This window comes from Martes martes (genome assembly GCF_963455335.1).
Source record: "Martes martes genome assembly, chromosome: 12".
Lineage (NCBI taxonomy): Eukaryota > Metazoa > Chordata > Mammalia > Carnivora > Mustelidae > Martes > Martes martes.
In genome coordinates, this window is record NC_137900.1 from 5,191,100 (window position 1) to 5,214,133 (window position 23,034).

At 38.3% G+C, this 23,034-nt stretch overlaps 1 protein-coding gene across 4 annotated transcripts in view; it reads right to left on the minus strand.

Annotated features, from left to right (window-relative positions):
• Positions 1-23,034, minus strand: part of RIC1 (RIC1 homolog, RAB6A GEF complex partner 1) — a 148,798-nt gene that overhangs the window by 37,045 nt on the left and 88,719 nt on the right. For 2 of the 4 annotated variants that reach the window (XR_013967725.1, XM_080819566.1), the window contains exons 5-8: positions 15,276-15,418; positions 14,842-14,978; positions 10,629-10,720; positions 3,533-3,621 (exon numbers count right to left, since the gene is read on the minus strand). Coding sequence is in view for 3 of the 4 variants with exons in the window: in XM_080819566.1 (XP_080675692.1) it covers positions 3,533-3,621; positions 10,629-10,720; positions 14,842-14,978; positions 15,276-15,418 (461 nt within the window). In the remaining variant the exon portion in view is untranslated. The remainder of the gene's footprint in view (positions 1-3,532; positions 3,622-10,628; positions 10,721-14,841; positions 14,979-15,275; positions 15,419-23,034) is intronic. The other 2 variants (XM_080819567.1, XM_080819568.1) reach the window with 2 other exon arrangements.

The window sequence follows — 23,034 nt, forward strand, 5'->3', positions numbered from 1 at the left end:
GTTTCAAATACTGAGACTAACAAAGAATATAAAAACCATTTTTTAATACCTAAAGAAATAAAAGAATACTGAAACTAGGAGCAGGATGCATACAGATTAGAAAGCTAAGTAAACACTCTGGAAATAAAAAATACAGTAATTAAAATGGACAGATGAAGAAAAATACTAAACATAAATGAAGAGAGAATGAGTATACCAGAAGACAGGGAAAAATTTTCTAGAATATAGTCCAGAGAAACAAAAAAATGAAAAATGTTAAAAGGCAGGTTAAGAAACCTGTAAACAGGGGCGCCTGGGTGGCTCAGTGGGTTAAAGCCTCTGCCTTCAGCTCAGGTCATGATCCCAGGGTCCTGGGATAGAGCCCCACATCGGGCTCTCTGCTCCTCGGGGAGCCTGCTTCCCCCCCTCTCTGTGCTGCCTCTCTGCCTACTTGTGATCTCTGTCAAATAAATAAATAAATAAAATCTTAAAAAAAAAAAAAAACAACAAAACCAAACCTGTAAACACTACAATGCAAGTCTGATTAAACTTCCAGAAAAAGAGATTAAAGAAGAGGCAATATGCAGAGAGATAATGGTTGAGTATCTTCCAGAACAGCTGGACAATATGAATTCTCAGATCCAGAATGCCTGAATCTCAAAACAAGATTTAAAAAAAAAGAAAGAAAAAAAATTAGAAAAGTCTTCACCTTCCAAATCACACTGAAACTATCCTAAAAACAAAGAAAAAATCTTAAAAGTAAACAAAGAGAAAAAACCCCAATCTCCTGAAAAGGAAACACAACTTGACCAGAGATCCCAAGAGCAACAATGAAACTGGACGGTACCTCAACAACTTCAATGTACACACAGTAACTGTCCATCTAAAATGGTATAACAAGTTAAACCATAATTAAATTACAGGGGCAAAATAAATACATCTTCAGACCCCACCCTTTCCCCCCAAAATTAAGTTTATCATCATAAAAAAACTTCACTAGAGAAAATTCTGAAGGACGTATTGCAGACAGAAAATGGTCTCAAGAGGAAGATGTGAGGTGTTAAAAAGACACGATGGGGGAAAAATACTGGTATAGATGTGGGTAATACTAAGTCAACATTAACAGTTATGTATTTAATGTTTCCTGAGATTCTGACATGAGATACCTTAGCTTCCTCCTTGAGGCTCATAAGAATTTTTATTATTGGATTAGATTTAGATGGGTGTCCTCAATGTTTTTGACATTTTTTTTTCTGACCCACACATCAGAGAACTTTGTACAGTTATACAGCAATTATTCTTTTTTTCTTCATTTTTAATTAACATATAATGTATTATTTGCCCCAGGGGTACAGGTCTGTGAATCATCAGGCTTACACACTTCACGGCATTCACCATAGCACATACCCTCCCCAGTGTCCATCACCCAGCCACCCCATCCCTTCCCCCCTCCCCCCAGCAACCCTCAGTTTGTTTTGTGAGATTAAGAGTCTCTTACGGTTTGTCTCCCTCCCGATCCCATCGTTTCATTTTTTCCATCCCTAGCCCCCACATTCCCCCGTCCTGCCCCTCAAATTCCTCATATCAGACAGAGCATATGATAATTGTCTTTCTTTGACTGACTTATTTCATTTAGCATGATACCCTCTAATGAGCAATTCTTCTTAATACAGGAGCATATCTAAATTTGGGAGAGGAACACAACACAGTCTGAAAAGGGTCCCAATTATTAATGCACATACAGAACAAAGTATAGTATCAAACCCATAAAACATAGTAATGAGATTCTAACTGCCTGTTAAAACAATCGTGCAAAGGTCACTGGCTTAAAAACATACTGATTCATTCATCACGCTCATTAACTATGCCTCTCACTAAACTGAACTCACTCCATATGGATAGATAAATCCTACATTCCTACCCTGAAGCTAGCAAAAAATAAGACCTGTAAGTTGGTAAGTTCAATAAAACATTAATGATGATAAGAAAGATATTACATGCAAAATATATTGAGGCACAGGAGGGAATAGTATTCTGTCTAGTTCATAAAATGAGATTTCATTTAAGCTGTATCTTGAAAGACCAATATACATAGACCCTCTCTCAAGAATCTGCAGGTGGTTTGGTAAAGAGTCAGACTGCAGTTCCTAGGTCTGTGTGCAGGGTATCCGGGATACCATGAGACAATCTTCAAGAGACAATATCAAATAAATACAGTGATATATAGTATCTGTTAGACACAATTTAAGTTATTAGCTCAGGCAGTTCACAGCTACATTAGGCTGTGACTACATTTATTTTGATGATGTGAAGCCATCTTTGTGAAGGTGGCTTTTTAGGAGTTGTAGAAAAAGTGCCATGTGAAAATCAATGTGGAACAGGAAATGTGGGTGACTGTATCCAATCTGACTCCAAGGTCTGAGAAACTGTACAGTGTATTAGCAAAAAATAGTGTTTATGAATTAGCAAAAAATAGTGTTTATGAATTAAAATAAAATACTATTTTTCTTTCCATTTACGTGTATTACTTTTTGAAAATGCTGCTAGGATTTAGACCTAACTACCTAATAAACAGAACGTCTGGTATTTCTTTTAACGTAGAGGTGCTGTGGTAAAAGTATGGAGACAGTAAGGGCTGAGTGAACTAAGAAATAATGCCAGAAATATTCAGCAAAAGGCCTTACATGCCATCATGTGGTAGACGTCATTGGCTGGTTAATGTCACATTTATTTCCATCCTCATTCTCCCTTGCCCACTTCTACCATAAAGGCTAGGAAAATCCCAAGGTAGCCAATGAGGCAGAACGACGGCCAACCAGAGGAAGGGGAAGACGGCTGGAACAGGTGGGACTGCTGCTGAGAAACCTTTTGCTTTCCTGATCAAAAAACCAAATATGCCCTATTTCCTCCTTTCTTCTTGACTTCATTACACAGGAGTAATGCTTACAGCTCAGATGCTACCTGAGGCCATGAAGGAAAGACCAAATGCCAGGAGCAACTCACCTTTGGATTTCTTGCTAGCAGAGAAAATAAATCCTATTTAAGCCACGGTAACTTGGGTTTTCTGTTAGTGTCGGTCAAAAGCCTTTCAATGACAAAGACTTTGGAATTAGTCCTATGAGGGTCCACTCAAGATTCGCTCCGGAGTTCAGAAAAAGACTGCTTTGTTTACCGATGGGTAACCACTAGTTAGAACAGTGTCTGGCCTACAGCAGGTATTTCATAAGTATTTGCTGAATGAATAAACTGAGTTGGAAGGCATAAAATAACAAAGGCAATGAAATCAGGTAAAAGACTAGAGCAGAGTCCAGAGAAAGACGATAAAGGCTAAAACTAAGTGAGGACACAGAAGACTAATCAAACAACAAAAGGAGGATCCTTGGGAGCCTTTCTAGGTACCAGGAAATCCTAGTACCTGGGCCATGCAAAATACAGTTATATGTTAACTGTATTTAACCGACAGCATGCATCATTTAAAATCCCCAGTCACTACCCATACATACCATTACCTGTACATCAAAAAATTAAAGAAAAAAAAAAAAAAAGGACTCACCAGGATACTGTTTTGCTGTTAGCTCTAGTTTATGGGACAGCAGCATAGCTCCGGTGGTGTTATCTATTGTATAAACCTGTACAGAACCACTGCGAAAAACAAAGAAGCCTTTAATGAAAAAGAGAAATACAAATATAGAGAGCATTACTGTGGAACTGTTACGTTCTGCTGGTAAGAGCACGAACTAGGCTAAAACCATTTTGTAAATGATTTGCAGTCTCATAAATCTGAACAAATGCATATTTGTAACCCAGTAAAAATTTCCCTCTAAATATATCCCAGGAATATTCTTGTCTATGTTATCAAAAGGCACGCACAATGTTCACTGTAGTACTGTGTTGTGTACAGACGCACAACAGCCGCAGCAACCTGAAGTGTCCAGCAAGAGAAAGGAAGCATACACTGTGCTCTGCTCGTACAGCAGCAACAGGCATTAAAACGCACAGCCAGGACGGATGGACGTAGTATAATTCTGCTTCTATTCAAAAACATTCAAAACATAGTAAATACATTGTGGTAAAAATGCAATAAAGAGCTAATGGACACACCATCTGTGGTGGAGAAGGAGGGACGTTAAAAAAGAGGGGGACAGGGCGCCTGGGTGGCTCAGTAGTTAAGCGTCTGCCTTCGGCTCAGGTCATGATCCCAGGGTCCTTGGATCAAGACCCACACTGGGCTCCCTGCTCAGTGGGAAGCCTTTTTCTCCCTCTTCCACTCTCCTTGCTTGTGTTCCCGCTCTCCCTGTCTCTCTCTGCCAAATAAATAAAATCTTTTTAAAAATTAAATAAATAAAGAAGGGGGGAAGCTGGGGCTGCATCCGCCCTGGTAATGCGCTTTTTCTCATGCTGGATAGTAATTTACAGATTTTCATTTTATTATGTTTTCTACCCAATACCATTTTTTGTATCTACACACATGGCATATGTTATTTTGTGAAAGTGGTATATATAATGATTTCATTTAAGAAATCTTAACAAGTGCCAATTTTAGGAAGGGCCAGAAACCAAAACAAAAACTTTATAATATTACTTCTAAGCTACATTTCAAAATTGACCTAATGATGATCATAAAAAATACCATTTTTGCTTATGGAACTATTTTCAGATCAAAATCTGACATTAATGTTCTGACCTACATCCAGCCAGGTCAGCTCTTCCCGAGGATCAGGACTGGGGCTCAGTAAAACACCTGCGCTAAGAGGCCACATGAACTTACCGCACAGCTCACGGATGCTGTGGTTTTCAATCTTTTTCCTCTCTCTTTCATTCTGAATAATTTCTCTGGCTATGTTTTTCAGGTTTATTATTCTTTTCTCCTACAATGTTTGATTTGGATCTCTTTCTGGATCTTCCATACTGAATACTCAAGAGAGAGCCTCTCCAGCACTCTGGAGTGCCTTCTTTCTGCCACTCCGCTGTCTCTGGCTGGCGGTCCCGAGTCCTTTGGTCTCCCCAGATTTTCACTTCCCTGTAACTCAACCTAAGCAATCTGCCAGGTTCTGTCTCTCCAGCCTCGTGCCGCAGCCTGGAAACTCTCTCAAAGTAATTAAAGCTAAGGTATTCGTAGAGTTTTATTTATTTCCTATCTTTCAGGGACCGGTGTCCTCTGTTGCCTGATGTTCTCGGTCTCGAACTCATATTGTCTTATTCTTCCATATTTTTGTCCATTTTCTCCCCAACATGGGAGAGAGAATCTGGTTTGTTATTCCAGCTTAGTCAGAAGCCAAATGCCCGGGAATAGGTGTCGCTCCAGGCTACCTGCCCAATTCAACACTTTGCTGAAAGACAGCACTAAGTAGCCCGCAGGTTTTACTTGTTTTTGTTTTGCACCTGGCAACTGTCAAGCGGGAACTCTAGGTTGCTGAGCTCTAATGAGTCACTGAGGAGAGTCCACGATTTGTTTCTTTCTTTTTTTTTTTTTTAAAGATTTTTATTTATTTATTTATTTATTTATTTGAGAGACAGAGATCACAAATAGGCAGAGAGGCAGGCAGAGGGTTGGCGGCGGGGGGGGGGGGGGAAGCAGGCTCCCTGCCGAGCAGAGAGCCCGATGCGGGGCTCGATCCCGGGACCCTGAGATCATGACCTGAGCCGAAGGCAGAGGCTTAACCCACTGAGCCACCCAGGTGTCCCAAGTCCACGATTTCTAATACAAGAAACAGGAGCTAAGTCAACACTTACAAAGACTGACAGCTAACCTTTTACGTATTCTATAAGGTCTATATTGTTCAAATTATTTTTATTTCCACTTTTCGTTCACCCATTATAAGAGAAAAATATTTCTTCATGCATCAGACACCACTCATTAATCTCAAAGCAAAACAAGCTCTCTCCATAATAGAGATATGGCTACAATCACAAATGACCAGATTTAGTATCACTCTTACAAGGACAACTTAACCTTATTGCTACACGGTGCCATGGCAAGTACATAACACCACATGATAAAAATGTTTAACCAGCATCTGGTCAAACTCCCCACCCCTTTTCTTTTTTAAGATTTTACTGATGTATTTGAGAGAGAGTGACAGAGATAGTGAGAGAGCATGAGCAGGGAGGAGAGGGAGCAGCAAACTCCCCACTGAGCAGGGAGCCCAAGGCGGGGCTCGACCCCAGGACAGGTAAGTTGTAAGACGGATCCCCTTGCAAACCGGCATCCTAGACGAAAGTCAGCTTCTTCTTACAGAACTTGAAGGACAGCAGCTACAGTTGAGTATTCAGGGCAATTAATCCTGATAAGAGCTGGAAGACCAGACCTAGAAGCCACTGGTCTGTTCTGTCACACAACGACAATCACAAAACCTCCACCCCAACCCAGCGTCACCTCCCCCCACCAAAAAAAAGGTCTGGTACCCTCCCAACGGATGAAAAGTGAGATGACAGAGGCCAAAGGCTGAGATTCCACCTTCACTGCCCTGGGGAAGGAGCAGAGAACCTCTGGTGGGCTCTCCCTTCCGGCCAGAGCAGCCCTGCGAGGCCGCCCTGACTGCAGGCGGTGTGGGACCCCTGCCCCACTGCTCCCGTCAGATGCTCACTTGTCGGACTGGACTGGCTCAGCAAGAACCAGCTTCAAGGTTCCAGTCCTGGCTGGTTTAGAGGAACTAACTATGAGGAAACGAGACACATTCAGAGCGCAGGACATTCTATAAACAACCGGCCTGAACTCTTAAAAAGTTGTGTCTAGAGCATCTGGGTGGCTCAGTCATTAAGCATCTGCCTTCGGCTCAGGTCATGATCCCAGGGTCCTGGGATCAAGGCCCACATCGGGCTCCCTGCTCAGCAGGAAGCCTGCTTCTCCCTCTCCCATTCCCCTTGCTTGTGTTCTCTGTGTCTCTGTCAAATAAATAATATCTTTTTTTCTTTTTAAAAGATTTTTATTTATTCATTTGACAGAGATCACAAGTAGGCAGAGAGGAGGAAGAGAGACAGGGAGAAGGAGGCTCCCCAGTGAGCAGAGAGCCTGATGTGGGGCTCGATCCCAGGATCCCGGGATCATGACCTGAGCCAAACAAAGGCAGAGGCTTTAACCCACTGAGCCACCAGGTGCCCCCAAATAAATAAAATCTTAAAAAAATAAAAAGAGTTGATGTCATGAAAATAAGAAAAAGGTGTATGGTTGTTACAGGGAAAAGGCAACTACATGGAAACAATAACCAAACACAAATCATTAATTTTGATTGACTCTGGTTAAAACAAGGAGCTATAAAAGAAATTTTGGTGACAACTGGGTTAGTCTGAGTATGGATTGAGAATTAGATCTTATTTGGGATGTATCATTTTCTCATGTATGACAAAGACACTGAGTTATGTAAGAAAATGTTCCCCCTTTTTTATAAACCAAGAAACAATGTAAATGTCTGTTAAACAACAAATCAGATAAATTATGACACATTCATATTCTGGAACACTATAAATCAATCAAAAAATGATTTTTCCCACTGGCAAACAGCATGGATGAAATTAACAATGCTGACTCAAAGAAGCAAGAAGACCCGAATGTATTTAGAATATGATTCTATTCCCATAAAGTTCAAAATCAGGTAAAACTGAATTATGCTCTTTAGGATCACATGCTGGGGTGGTAAAACTATAAAGACAAGGAAACGATCGTCACAAAGACAGAAAATTGGTTACTTTTAAGTGTGCTGGGAGATGGGAGTTGGGATTTAGGAAGTAGTGGGGCTGGCTCGCAACACTCTATTTCTTAACCCAGTTTGTGAACAGATGGGTATTTGTAGTATTTGCAAAACTGAGTATTTAGACTACGCACTTTCCAGTAAGTATGTTTTTATTTTATAATATGAAAGTTAAAAAGGATATTATAAATTTTCAGCCAATTTATTTGACAGTAAAATGAAAGATACCAATTTCTGGAAAAATCTAACTTGTCAAAATGACTTCGGAAAAGAGAAAAATCTAAACCTTAAATTTACTTTTAAAACTGAATTGAATCAGTAATAAAAAAAATTCCCACAAAGAAAATTCTAGGCTCAGATAGCTTCATTGAGAAATTCAAGCAGACATTCAAACAGAGAAAAAGAGGAACAGGTATGCTTTGTGACACAAGCATAACCTCTATTAATTAGCAGAGTAAGAAAAAAATTATAGGCAAAATGTGCTAATAAACATAGATTTAAAAAATCTAAACAAAATGTGACCAAATCAAATCCACAAATAAGAAAAAAATACACTTTTCTTTCTTTCTTATACTGAACTGAATTTACTTCTATTTCTACATTTATCTCCTGAGGAGCAGTATGTAGGATTCACCACTTCACAGATTATGGAGTATGATTTATAACATGTATTATTTACACTAATCAAAATATTGTGATACTCAACTTGATGTAGCTAGAGAAAATACTATATGTATGTTCTAAAGAACCACTAAGTCTCATTTTGAGGACAAAATGAAATTTCGTATTTAAGAGAGTTTTGAGGCTAAAAAAGCACTCTACATATTGTAAGGCATTACTATTAATATTCTAATATAATCTTTTTATTTGAGCTAAAATATAAACTTGATAAAGTCAGGTATCTTATTCTTTTCTAACATATCCCAAGTACTTAGAATTGTGCCTGGTGCATGGGAGATGCAAAGATACTTGTTGAGTGAATATCTGTATTCACTCAGTATTTTACTTCTAAAACCTGCACTGTCAGAATTAAAACAAGAAATTGATCCTATGTGTAAGATTTAAATTTGTTCATTAAGGCACATCCACAAAATCAAAGGCAATGTCAACACCGATGTCTTAAAAAGGATTTTTATTTAAATTCTACTTAGTTAACATATAGCGTAGTATTATTTTATTTATTTAAATTTTATTTATTTTATAGATTTTATTTAAATTCTACTTAGTTAACGTATAGTGTAGTATTAGTTTCAGGGGTAGAATTTAGTGATTCATCAGTTGCACGCAACGCCCAGTGCTCATCGCAAGTGCCCTCCTTAATGCCCATCGCCTGTCTAGCCTATCCCCCCACCAGCTTCCCCTCCAGCAATGCTGTTTGTTCCCTACTGTTAAGAATCTCTTATGGTTTGCCTCCTTCTATTTTTATTTTTCCTTCTCTCCCCTATGTTCATCTGTTTTGTTTCTTAAATGCCACATAAGTGAAATCATATGGTATTTGTTGGGCCACCTGGGTGGCTCTGTCAGTTAAGTGTTTGACTTTGGCTCAGGTCATTATCTCAGGGTCCTGGGATGGAGTCCTGTGCCTGCTCCAGCAGAGAGTCTACCTGTCCCTCTCCCTCTGTCCCTCCCCCTGCTTATGCTCTTTCTCAAGTAAATAAAGTCTTTTTTTTTTTTTTGAAGACCTCATATGGTATCTTTCTCTGACTTATTTTGCTTAGCATCGTACACTCCAGTTCCATCCATGTCATTGCAATTGCAGATTTCATTCTTTTTGATGGCTGAGTAATATTCCATTGTACATGTATACCACCTCTTATTTATCCATTCATCAGTTAATGGACATTTGGGTTCTGTGTTTTGGGTACTGTGGATAATGCTGCTATAAACACTGGGGTGCATGTGCCCCCTTCAAATCAGCATTTTTGTATCCTTTGGATAAATACCCAGTAGTGCAACTGCGGGGTCATAGGGTAGGTTCTACTTTTAACTTTTTGAGGAACCTCCATACTGTTTTCCAGAGTGGCCGCACCAGTCTGCATTCCCACTGACAGTGTGAGAGGGTTCCCCTTTTTCCACATCCTCACCAACATCTACTGTTTCCTGAGCTGTTCATTTTAGCCATTCTAACTGGTGTGAGGTGGTATCTCATTGTGATTCTGATTTGTATTTCCCTGATGAGTGATGTCGAGCATTTTCTCATGTGTCTGTAAGCTATCTGTTGTCTTCTTTGCAGAAATTTCTGTTCATATTTTCTGCCAATTTCTTAACTGATTTTTTATTTTTTGAGTGTTGAGTTTGATTAAGTTCTTTATAGATTTTGGATACTAGCCAGAAGAAGGGATTATTTTTAAAAAAGAAAAATATCTTCCTAACCCTCTTTTAAATAACAAGGAACTTAAATTTAGGCTGACTTCATCTTTTCAACTTGTAACTCAAGTTTTAAGTTCCTACAACTGAAGAAAAGCTCACCTTTAAAGCTTACCTTTAAAACACTCAATATCCTAAATCTTTAGATCTGTTTGCTTCAATCTAATAAAATGCTTTCAGACTTTATATTAAGGCTGGTTACTAAATTATGATAGGCATGAAAAAGTTTACAAGTATATTTAGAACACTTTATGTTTAAAAAATATGTAAAAATATATTTTTTAAAAAGCCCATTATTTTTGACAATGAAAAAATATGTAAAAATATATTTTTTTAAAAAGCCCATTATTTTTGACAATGATTCTTAAAATGAAGAAGTCTCAGGGTGCCTGGCTCAGCGAGTTAAGCTTCTGCCTTCAGCTCAGGTCATGATCTCAGGGTCCCGGGATTGAGCCCCTCATCGGGCTCTCTGCTCAGCAGGGGGCCTGCTTCCCCCCTCCCCCTCTGCCTGCCTCTCTGCCTACTTGTGATCTCTCTGTCAAATAAATAAATAAAATCTTTTTTTAAAAAAATGAAGAAGTCTCTATTAATTACCTTGCACAACCAAATGCCATGAGTCGATACTTGTTATTTACTGCTACACAAGTTCCATCAACAACATCTTGTGGCCAAACTCCATGAAGCTGCTATAATAAAGAAAAATAATGAAGGTTTTAAAAGTCCAAATATACTGTAATCAGTATTATTTTCCTTCAATAAACATACTGTTTCATTCAACAAGTATTCAATAAGTGAATGAAACTATTAAGCTTATATGTTATTTTGTTTTGACTACAGAAAACAGAATAGATTCAGCTCTACCATCTGTTTTTTATTTGTCAAATCAAGGATGTCTTAGATTATAAATTCTAAGGCAAAGATCATCATGACTATTAGTTTAATAAGCACAAAAACACAGCACACTACAATATAGCACTTTATATTTGGATGATCACAATAGTAAACACTATAAGATCCAATATAAGTACAGCTCTGTTTAAAATGAAATACTGTAGACTTTATTTAATTCCCAAATGAGCTACATAATCAATTATCTAAATGTGGCATATTTATTTCCTTTTTTGTAGGAATTTTGTTTTTCAATAAGACTACAAACAATTTTAGATGACAAAAAAGTGGTAAAGGTAGCACTGAGCATTATTTCCCTGAACCACTGCTTAGATTAAAATTAACTGATTTCTGAGGCAAGTATTTTCCAGGTACCCACTATTCACCCAGCACTGTTTTAGGTGCTAAGGATGTGGCAGGTATTCAAAAACGCCAAAATCTTTGCCTTCTATTTGTTAGGAGGCTGTCAAGTTAAAAAAAAAATTGTACAGTGTTGTAGAGACTGATAAATACTACAGAAAAAAATAATAAAGCAATCATAGGAAACAGTATGGGAGAAGGATACAATATTAAACAGTTTTTCCCATGCATGTATATTTTGAGGAAAGTACTCAAGGAGATATACCAAGTACAAAGGCCCTACTGTAGTAGCATTTCTGGCACGTTCAGTGTAGATCAAAAAAGCCCATGCAGATGGAGTGCTGTGCAAGGAGGGAAGGAGAAGTTGTAGTAGATGAGGTGACAGATGTAAAACGAGGCCAAATTTACAGGGCTTTAAAAGCCACAATAAAAGCTTCCTTGGCTTTTCCTTTAATTTATATATAGGGAATCACTGAAGTATCTTCAATTTTTAAAAAGTTTTCCATTATGAATAATACATTAGAGAGGAATACAAAAAGTCAAGACTGTACATCTCAATAATATCCCAAAGTAGACACTTGTGGAATTAGCGAGCACTCAGGCCAAGAATTATCAGAATCTAAAAGCCCCCAGCACTGTTCCTCCTGATCAATATACCCTCACCCCACAGAAGTAACCAATATCCAGACTTGATTGGTAATCACGTCCTTCTTTTCCTTTAGACCAAGAATATGCAACCATATAAACTCTAATTAAAATGGCCTATGTTTTTATTTTTAATTTTACATAAAATAAAATCATAGCACATATTCTTTCATGTCTAGCTGCTTTCCCTTAGCACATCTGTGAGAACCATCCAAGTCACCACGTACAGCCCTGCTGTTCATGCTCACTGTAACCTCACACTGGGCTTAGCTCACTGGGCCTCTGCCCCCCTTGCCAGGTGATTCTTTGCAGACTTGCTAGCTTTCCAAAGCCTTGAGGTACATTTAAAAATTTCTTTCTCCAGCTTTTCTAGTTGTCTTCAGTAGGTTTGTCCTAATTATCTAGTACTATTACAGGATTCTGAGAAGAGTGGCATAATCTGACATATTTTAATGCATCTGTTAAATGCATCAAAAATGCCAAACAAAATTTTACAAAGCACCTAAATAATGCATATATATGTGTGTATATGTGTGTGTATATATATATATACATATATATATGAAACATACAAATAGGTCATTATTTTATTTCCCAATTACCAATAATAAACATACATATTCCCCTAATTTGTATTTTATAACTTATTTGATAATGCCCATCTGCTTTTCATTATTTTTAAAAATTCTTAGTCTCCTGGAAAATTTTCTTTAACCAAATACTAATAAAAAATGATAAAAGCTATGGGGCGCCTGGGTGGCTTAGTCAGTTAAGCAATTGCCAAAAGTCATGATCTCAGGGTCCTGGAATCAAGTTCTGCATTGGGCTCCTTGACCAGCACAGAGCCTGCTGCTCCCTCCAACTGCAGTTTCCCCTGCTTGTACGTGCTCTCTGACAAATAAAATTTTTAAAAAAAAATGATAAAAGCTGATACTCAGAAATGAGTCACCTTTTTAGCTCTAGGACTTTTGTTTTCAATAAAAACATTTAAATCCCAAACATAATTACAAATATACCTTGTAAAAAATGAAATTCTTTAAAAGTTTACTTTTGTTTTTATATATTGACATATTACCACAAATGTACTATTTAATACTTCACGATGTGAATAAAGATGATAATGAAAAACAGTTTTAGGAATATTAAAGCTGATACTACACAGAAAACAATATGCCCTTAAAAACTTAAAATCTGGGGCGCCTGTGGGTGGCTCAGCAGGTTTAGCATCTGCCTTTAGCTCAGGTCATGATCTAGAGGTCTTAGGATTGAGCCCCATGTAGGGCTCCCTGCTCAGAAGGGAGAAGTCTCCCTCTTCCTTTGCCCCTCCCCCTGCTCATGCTCTCTCTCTTTCTAAAAACAAACAAACAAAAACTTAAAATCTTTTCCAGTTAAAGAGAATACACTGAATGTGAATACTTAGCTTCTCTGACTCTTAAAGCCCCAACTTTTCTAACAGAGAAGATTTTTTCAACAGCATAAATTGACAAGGACAATGAATGGGAGAAAAGGAAGTATCAGAAAATTTTAAAAGCTAGGTAGCAAATGGATGAGCAGAACCCTTAACCTGCATTCAAGAATGTTGAGAAACAACTAAATTAACATTGTAGGATGCAAAAAAGGCTTGAGGACTGAGATTTCTCAGAAAGGCTGAACTAAAAGTAATAGGACTTTCAGACTTTTAAAGCCTATTTAGGCAACAGCTGGGTTCCCATAGTATCTTCCCAATCTGAGCAGCTAAGAAATACCTCACCTTCCCTCCAACAGAAAACTGGAGATTTTTCTTCAGAGAAAAACAAAATAAAAAACCCTAGTGGTCTCTGGACTGACCACACTAACAACACAGGTAAGTGAATTCAGACCCTCTAATTTAACACCACTATAACTTAAAACCCAGAATATTGGGCCAGCCAGATATATAATCTCTGGAAAAAACTACAGGACTCTCTTCCAATGAGCACTGGATATAGAGTGGGGAAGAAAGGAAAACAATCCAGTTAGCTCACCCAATGGTGAAGAACAGGGTCAACCAACCCATCAAAATCCACACGGCTTTCAGTGAATCCAAATTTTTACTTTAGGTCTCTGTCACAGCAACCAAATTAATATATTAACTTATCATATATTAATCATTAACTATGAGAAGATCACATACAACTAAAGGAAGGAAGCAAATCCTCAAATGATAGATGATGAAAACCCAAAGTACAACTGTGTTAAAGGTACAGTGAGCAAGCAGTCCAGTCTGGAGCAATCCAGAAGCTTCCAAAAGAAATTTCTTCAAGAAGATGAAACAAAGAGAACGCCTAATGTATCTGAAAGAATTGAGAAGATATCTACACAAACCACAGACAATTTGGGGTTGAGTTAGTGGTAAGTACATATAAAATAAAGAACAAACAATTATTAATTCCCAGTGGGAAGAGAAATGTGCAGGAAAGAAAAAATAATCAAAACTTTTCACATGGCTCAGGATTTATATAGCAATAACAATGTAAATAATGAATAGTAATGGATCAAAATCACAGTAACTGTACTAGGAAGATAGGAAGAATATGTGAATGTGCTAGCAACAGGGAAGCAAATGGTCTTTTCCTACAGCAGGAAGTCAATAAACAGCCTCAAAACTAAAATAACAAAATAACCAGTAAAGAAAAATAAAATGGTTGTCTCTGAGAATGGAAACTGGGGGTGAAGAGAGCAGGAAATAGGGGAGGGAACTATCATTTTTCTTCAACATTTGTAATAGAATTGTCTACTTGTATTATCTTAAGTATTATATATATTACTTTGATTTAAAAAATTAATAATAACCCTAAAATCTTAAATAAGGAAAGTAGGGTACGGACTTAACAACAAAACTAAAATTAATAAATGTAAAATAAAGAAAATAAACATTCCATAGTAAAAGTCTTACCTCTGCAGTAAATCTACTTGACACTGGTGTAATAAATCCAATTTTACCATCGTTAAACACAACAGCAAACCCATCAAGTGTGGCACAGTATTCCATGTCTCTGATGTGCACATCTGAAAAACCCAGGAATGAACCTGCTGATGAAAACACAAGTACATGAAATATGAATATAAATACAGTAAATAACGCTCTCACATTTTTGTTTGCAAACCCTGTAAGGACAGTTAAAAGGGCAAAAATAATGATCTAAGAACACCAAACTATTAAATCATTCCTTCCTACACACACACACACACACACACACACACACACACTCTCCCCCTGTATAATTAATTTTAAAGTAGAAAAGTCAATATTCACCTATAGCAAATATCTAAGCAGATTATATCAAACATTAAACATCAGGTTCTACCCCATGCAGAAGGTATAACTACCTCTAGATGACTGCAGATCTACTGAAAAAGGTACTGTGCAAAGATTAATAGCCTTCCTTCCATTTGTCATTCCTTCCCAGTGAATAAGATGAAGCAGTCCATCAGAAGTAGCAACGAGGAGATCTTCCAGCACAGACTGCAAACTGTAGGGAAATAAGCAATTTAGAACCAATTACCTGTTAAGCGAGCATACTGGAAAAGCAGTGAATTATGAATATAATTGCTCTGGAGCCTATTCATAGAGAGAGGATCACAAACCAACTTACAAAACTCACAAAACTGTTATTCATCTGTAATTTAGCTGTCTAGTAGGTTCACCTATATGTAATTTGATCTAGAATCAGAAATTCTCGAAAAAATAAAAGACTGTGGGCATTCATTGTCACAAACTTGATCAACCAGTTTTCTAAAAAACTAGAAATACTGAAATAGCATATTCAAAGATGGAAGGATAAATGAAAGCTGACAAGAAAGGAAAAAGGCAAGAAAACTGTAAAAAAACAACTTATGGGGCGCCTGGGTGGCTCAGTGGGTTAAAGCCTCTGCCTTCGGCTTAGGTCATGATCCCAGGGTCCTGGGATCGAGCCCCGCATTGGGCTCTCTGCTCGGCAGGGAGCCTGCTTCCTCCTCTCTCTCTCTGCCTGCCTCTCTGCCTACTTGTGATTTCTATCTGTCAAATAAAATAAAATCTTTAAAAAAAAAAAAAAAAGAACAACTTATGACAGGCTGACAATATGGAGCTGAAAGCAGAGGTAGCAATCCTCTAGCCCTGGCCAACAGAACCTTCTGCAGTGATGGAAATGCTCTGTATCTGTGCTATCAAACATGGTACCCAACAGCCCCATGTGCGGGCTGTACACCTGAAATATGTCTACTATAACCAAAGAACGTAACTGTTGTATTTTTTCAGTGTTCCAAGATTCATTGTTTATGCACCACACCCAGTGCTCCATGCAATAGGCTAACTTTGTTTACTTTTAACTACTTCAAATTCAAGGAACTTCATTTGTCTAGAGGCTACTTTATTGGCACCCACAGTTCTAGAGCCCAGTATTTCTAGAGCATCACTGAGCCTCACGTTCATTCACAACAAGCATCTATAAAGCCCATGTTCTATGACAGGTGCTATGCTCTGCATTAAAATTAGTAAATGATTTTTGAAATTTTTAGGTGAAAAAAAAAGTTTCTCCTTCAGAAGCCTGCTCGGTTGATGAGAGGTAATTATAGAGTATGACCCCAGCACTTAACTTATTTACAGAGATTTAACATATACTTACCTAATGGCAAATAAATGCTCAGTTTGCTTACTCTTATGTGCCCAACCCTTAAGGCAGTGCTAGTTATATTTGGTACTAAATGCTTGTGGGAGGCAGCAGAAAGGAGAAAGGGAAAGAGGAAAGGGGAATCCATGGATGACAGTGCAAAGGTACCGGCACAGAGACAGAGAAGGGGAACCAGTAGAAACTGCTCTATCAAGGAAGCCAAGGGAGTAAGACGGATTGAAGAAAGAGGAGTCAAGAACATCAAATGCTTGGGGCGCCGAGGCGGCTCAGCTGGTTAAGCATCTGCTTTCCTCTCAAGTCATGATCCAAGGAGGCTGGCGTCAGGCTCCCAGTTTAGCGCGGAGCCTGCTTCTCCCTCCCTTTCTGCTGCTCCTCTGCTTGTGCGCTCTCAACCGTCTCTCTCTCAAAGAAATAAAATCTTTAAAATATTAAAGTATCAAATGCTTGAATGAAAAAATGAAAAATGTGATGTGCCTAGAATATATGCTATTATATACTATCAAGTATGAAGAGTATTATTTCAGAAATATTGTAATCCATACTGTCAGGGGAGGGGGAAGTCTGCAATATTTTAATTCTTACAGTAAACCTTCAATCCTTTACAAGTGGACTTCCATGACTCATTCCCTAAGGAGTTCAGACACTGAAGAACTGATTGTGTTTTCTTCTCTACTATAAAAATATTAAAAAGAACAGAATATGACTGTTTCTTTTGCTGTGCAGAAGCTTTTTATCTTGATGAAGTCCCAGAAGTTCATCTTTGCCTTTATTTCCTTCGCCTTTGGAGACATATCTTGAAAGAAGTTGCTATGGCTGATATCAAAGAGGTTACTCCCTATGTTCTCCTCGAGGATTCTGATGGATTCCTGTCTCACGTTGAGGTCTTTTATCCATTTCGAGTTTATCTTTGTGTACGGTGTAAGAGAATGGTCAAGTTTCATTCTTCTACATATAGCTGTCCAGTTTTCCCAGCACCATTTATTGAAGAGACTGTCTTTTTTCCACTGGATATTTTTTCCTGTTTTGTCAAAGATTATTTGACCATAGAGTTGAGGGTCCATATCTGGGCTCTCTACTCTGTTCCACTGGTCCATGTGTCCGTTTTTATGCCAGTACCATGCTGTCTTGGTGATCACAGCTTTGTAGTAAAGCTTGAAATCAGGTAACGTGATGCCACCAGTTTTATTTTTGTTTTTCAACATTTCCTTAGCAATTCGGGGTCTCTTCTGATTCCATACAAATTTTAGTATTATTTGCTCCAGCTCTTTGAAAAATACTGGTGGAATTTTGATTGGAATGGCATTAAAAGTATAGATTGCTCTGGGCAGTATAGACATTTTAACGATGTTTATTCTTCCCATCCAAGAGCATGGAATGGTCTTCCATCTTTTTGTGTCTTCTTCAATTTCTTTTAGGAGTGTTCTGTAGTTCCTCGAGTACAGATCTTTAACCTCTTTGGTTAGGTTTATTCCGAGGTATCTTATGGTTTTTGGTGCTATAGTAAATGGAATCGATTCTCTAATTTGCCTTTCTGTATTTTCATTGTTAGTGTATAAGAAAGCCACTGATTTCTGGACATTGACTTTGTATCCTGCTACATTACTGAATTGCTGTATGAGTTCTAGTAGTTTGGAGGTGGAGTCTTTCGGGTTTTCCATATAAAGAATCATGTCATCTGCGAAGAGAGAGAGTTTGACTTCTTCCTTGCCAATTTGGATACCTTTTATTTCTCTTTGTTGTCTGATTGCTGTTGCTAGGACTTCTAATACTATGTTGAACAAGAGTGGTGAGAGTGGGCATCCTTGTCGTGTTCCTGATCTCAATGGGAAGGCTGCAAGCTTTTTCCCATTGAGGATGATATTTGCTGAGAAACAGTCATCAAAACAAAGAGGCAACCCACGGAATGGGAGAAGATATTTGCAAATGACAGTACAGATAAAAGGTTGATATCCAGGATCTATAAAGAACTCCTCAAACTCAACACACACAAAACAGATAATCATATCAAAAAATGGGCAGAAGATATGAACAGACACTTCTCCAATGAAGACATACAAATGGCTACCAGACACATGAAAAAATGTTCATCATCACTAGCCATCAGGGAGATTCAAATCAAAACCACATTGAGATACCACCTTACACCAGTTAGAATGGCCAAAATTAGCAAGACAGGAAACAACGGGTGTTGGAGAGGATGTGGAGAAAGGGGAACCCTCTTACACTGTTGGTGGGAATGCAAACTGGTGCAGCCACTTTGGAGAACAGTGTGGAGATTCCTCAGGAAATTAAAAATAGATCTTCCCTATGATCCTGCAATTGCACTGCTGGGTATTTACCCCAAAGATACAGATGTAGTGAAAAGAAGGGCCATCTGTACCCCAATGTTTATAGCAGCAATGGCCACGGTCGCCAAACTGTGGAAAGAACCAAGATGCCCTTCAACGGATGAATGGATAAGGAAGATGTGGTCCATATACACTATGGAGTATTATGCCTCCATCAGAAAGGACGAATACCCAACTTTTGTAGCAACATGGACAGGACTGGAAGAGATTATGTTGAGTGAAATAAGTCAAGCAGAGAAAGTCAAGTATCATATGGTTTCACTTATTGGTGGAGCATGACAAATAATATAGAGGACAAGGGTAGATGGAGAGGAGAAGGGAGTTGAGGGAAATTGGAAGGGGAGGTGAACCATGAGAGACTATGGACTCTGAAAAACAACCTGAGGGTTTTGAAGGGGCGGGGTGGGAGGGTGGGGGAACCAGGTGGTGGGTATTAGGGAGGGCACAGATTGCATGGAGCACTGGGTGTGGTGAAAAAACAATGAATACTGTTACGCTGAAAATAAATAAAAAATTAAAAAAAAAATAGCCAAATAAGAATGAAGTTGGGCTGAAGTGGGCATTCTTAAATATATCTGGGAGACTGTACACCTTTTGTAAAGCTCTGACTTTGGGAATCATGTTAATTTGTCACACAAACAAAAATAAACAAGGAAAAATATTTTCCTAAGCAAGGAAAAAAAAAAAAAAAAAAAGAACAGAATAAGATGTCCCCTTACCCAGCTCCATTTCTCCAACTTCAGAGTATTTTGTAATCAATGGAGTTTATGGAAGTTTCACCTCTGAAGTATTATTTATTCTTCCCCTTCAGATTATATTTTAGTGCAAAATTTATATGTAGCACGTGGTGAATATAATATAAAAAATTTATGTTTTAGATCTACTACATGTCAAGAGAAGCAGTTTAGCGGGACAGTCACTGTTTTACCAGTGATCTTCAGTTTGCAGGAGTCAGCCTAGGTTTTCTCCAACTATATCCTCCTTCTCCCCACTCCTATTTCCATAGCAGAATCACTGCATATGACAAGAACAAGATCGGGGTCACCCTGCAGTAATTTAACTGCCTACCAGGCAAAACTCAGTACTCTTCTGACAAAGTTAACAGAATTCAGAATCTCCACATTGTCACCCACAGTGCTAGGATAAAGAAATTACCAGCTGTGTGAAGAAACAGCAAAATGTGACCCAGAGTCCAAAGAAAAATCTACCCATATAAACGGACTCCATCAATCCCGACGTTGGAATTAAAAGATCATAACTTTAAACTATAATAAACATCATGAAGAATCCAGAGGAAAAGAAAAGATCCTCCTCATTCAACTGAAAGTAAACATACTCACTAAAACAAAGGCTGATATGAATTGTTAAAATACTGAGTATTTCCATAAAGTTAGCAAAAAGGCCTCAGTCCATGCCACGCAAGTATGTGCCCAATGACTGCCAGTGTCACAAAGATCTAACAACTAAAGGATTAATTCTCGGCATAAGGGGATATATCAGGATTCTGTAGTGATCATTACTATCACATTTCTTTTCATGCTCCACTGGTTTTTAAGTATTTTGAAAATCACCCCTAAGTATAAATATACACAAAATATACATAAATCTATTCTAAGTTACACCTTCAGAGAGCCTTTCCAATCACTGACTTCATGGGCTTTTTAACAGAAAACTGATATGCCAGAGGTGCCTTTCCCCCCCCTTAATTTAGGATCTTAGAAGCATAACAGTAGGATCCTGAAAGCAGATTAGCATTTCAGATCTGATCTGATCAAATATTATTAATGGCAAATATCTAATTCACAATTATCAACTCTGAAATATGTAAATATATTCAATGGACTAACAAATATTAAAGGCTAACACCAGAGAAGTGGTGATTTTTTTTTTAAGATTTTTATTTATTTATTTGAGAGAGAGAGAGTGAGAAAGAGCATGAGAGGCGAGAAGGTCAGAGGGAGAAGCAGACTCCCCGTGGCGCTCGGAGCCTGATGCGGGACTCGACCCCGGGACTCCAGGATTGTGACCTGAGCTAAAGGCAGTTGCTTAACCAACTGAACCACCCAGGCACCCATAACAAATATTAAATACTATATACTACATAGGGCTTTTCTAAGTGCCAGGGAGGAGGATATGGAGGGAGGAGGATATGGAATAAACTGTGGTATTTATTAGTACGTGTTATGTAGAATTAGAGAAACAGATTAAGAGTTTTAATTATAAATTATATTAGTACTTCTCACCTTCTAAACATTCTCGATCCTCATATAATGACAAATGTTGGATGCTTACCACTAATCCCATTCTTTCTTCAAGCAAAAACTAAAAGATGGCAAAGGTCTTGCCATATTATGCCTATAAGCAATAGTTTAATCATTATCTCTAATTCCGTATGACTTCTATTTTTGGTTGTGGGCAGGAAAATAGTTGGTTATAAAGTCCAAATAGCAAGTCTTCTACCTCAATGCAAGATCACACAGCTGATCTCTAATCACATTTCCAAAAAGTATGTATTACAGATGCTAGTAATAATACTTTTCTAAAATGCAATTATTTTTTTCAAGTTTTGAGAAAAACCTTAGAGATTTCCAGTTACCTAAACTTGTATATTAAAAAGTAGCACCTGGGGGCGCCTGGGTGGCTCAGTGGGTTAAAGCCTCTGCCTTCGGCTCAGGTCATGGTCTCAGGGTCCTGGGATCGAGCCCCGCATCGGGCTCTCTGCTCAGTGGGGACCCTGCTTCCCCCCCACACCCCGCCTGCCTCTCTGCCTACTTGTGATCTGTCTGTCAAATAAATAAGTAAAATCTTAAAAAAAAAAAAAAAAAGTAGCATCTGACTAAAACAAACAAAACTTAGTACCTGACAAGTTAAACTTGTACAAGATGTCAGGATTTCTTTTTTTTAAAGCCTCTTTTTCTGTCCCATCCCCAAGAGCTCTACAGTTTGCCAGCGGGTGGAGGCAGAAAGCCATGCTTGCGCAGTGCGGTCCACAGACATTCCACATTCCTTATGTCGCAAGTTATACTCCTGAATCTCTGCACTGAAACTGCATCTGAGGTAAAGAGCAACCTTCTGACCGAAGTGATCACAACCCAAACGCAATCCTCTGTAAGCCTGATCACACTGAAGCAAATAACAAAACATTCTTTTTCTTTGAAGAGAATACATTAAAAGATGGACTAAATAAGGCAACAGCCAGGCACTTGCACACAGTTTTGATATGTACCAGTAACTGTACTGTATTCTAACAAAAGAAATGATGAAAAAAAGGCTTTTCTTAGAACTGTGAATCAGAATTTAAAAAGGTATTACATTGATACAGTTCAATATATTCATATACGACATCTATATAATTCAACATTTAATAAGACCCACGAAGTAAAAAGTCTTTTTCCCCATACCTGTGGCCTAGCCACTTAGTTCTCATGCCTGTTTCTTACACATTTTTCCAAAAACAATACATATTCTAACACTACCAAGCTCCCTTTTAAAAAGGAATATTTGCATTATTACATAGAGTACACTTTGCTTTTTTCCCAACAATGTATTTGGTAAGTTTCTTCAGCGAACAGTGCCCTCAGGCCCCTCGGTGGCTCAGTCGGTTAAGTGTCTAACTCTTGATTTTGGCTCAGGTCATGACCTCAATGTCATTAGATCAAGCCCAATGTGGGGCTCTGCACTGGGCATGGAGCCTAATTAAGAACCTCTCTCTTGAGGCGCCTGGGTGGCTCAGTGGGTTAAGCTTCTGTCTTCAGCTCAGGTCATGATCTCTGGGTCCTGGGATCCAGCCCCGCATCGGGGCTCTCTGCTCAGCGGGGAGCCCGCTTCCCCCTCGGTCTCTGCCTGCCTCTCTGCCTACTTGTGATCTCTCTGTGTCAAATAAATAGAATATTTAAACAAACAAACAAACAAAAAAACCTCTCTCTACCTCTCCCTGTGTCCCTCCATCCCCATAAAAGAAAAAAAGTGCCATTATTTTTTTCTATAGATGCATGTTGTTCGCATTGTATAGAAGTAAGAAAATTTAAACAGCTCCCTACTGATTGACATTTAGGTAGTTTTTGATCTTTCGTTACTGTAAACAATGAAAAAAACCTATAAGCATGTAATTTGAGATATTTGTACGAT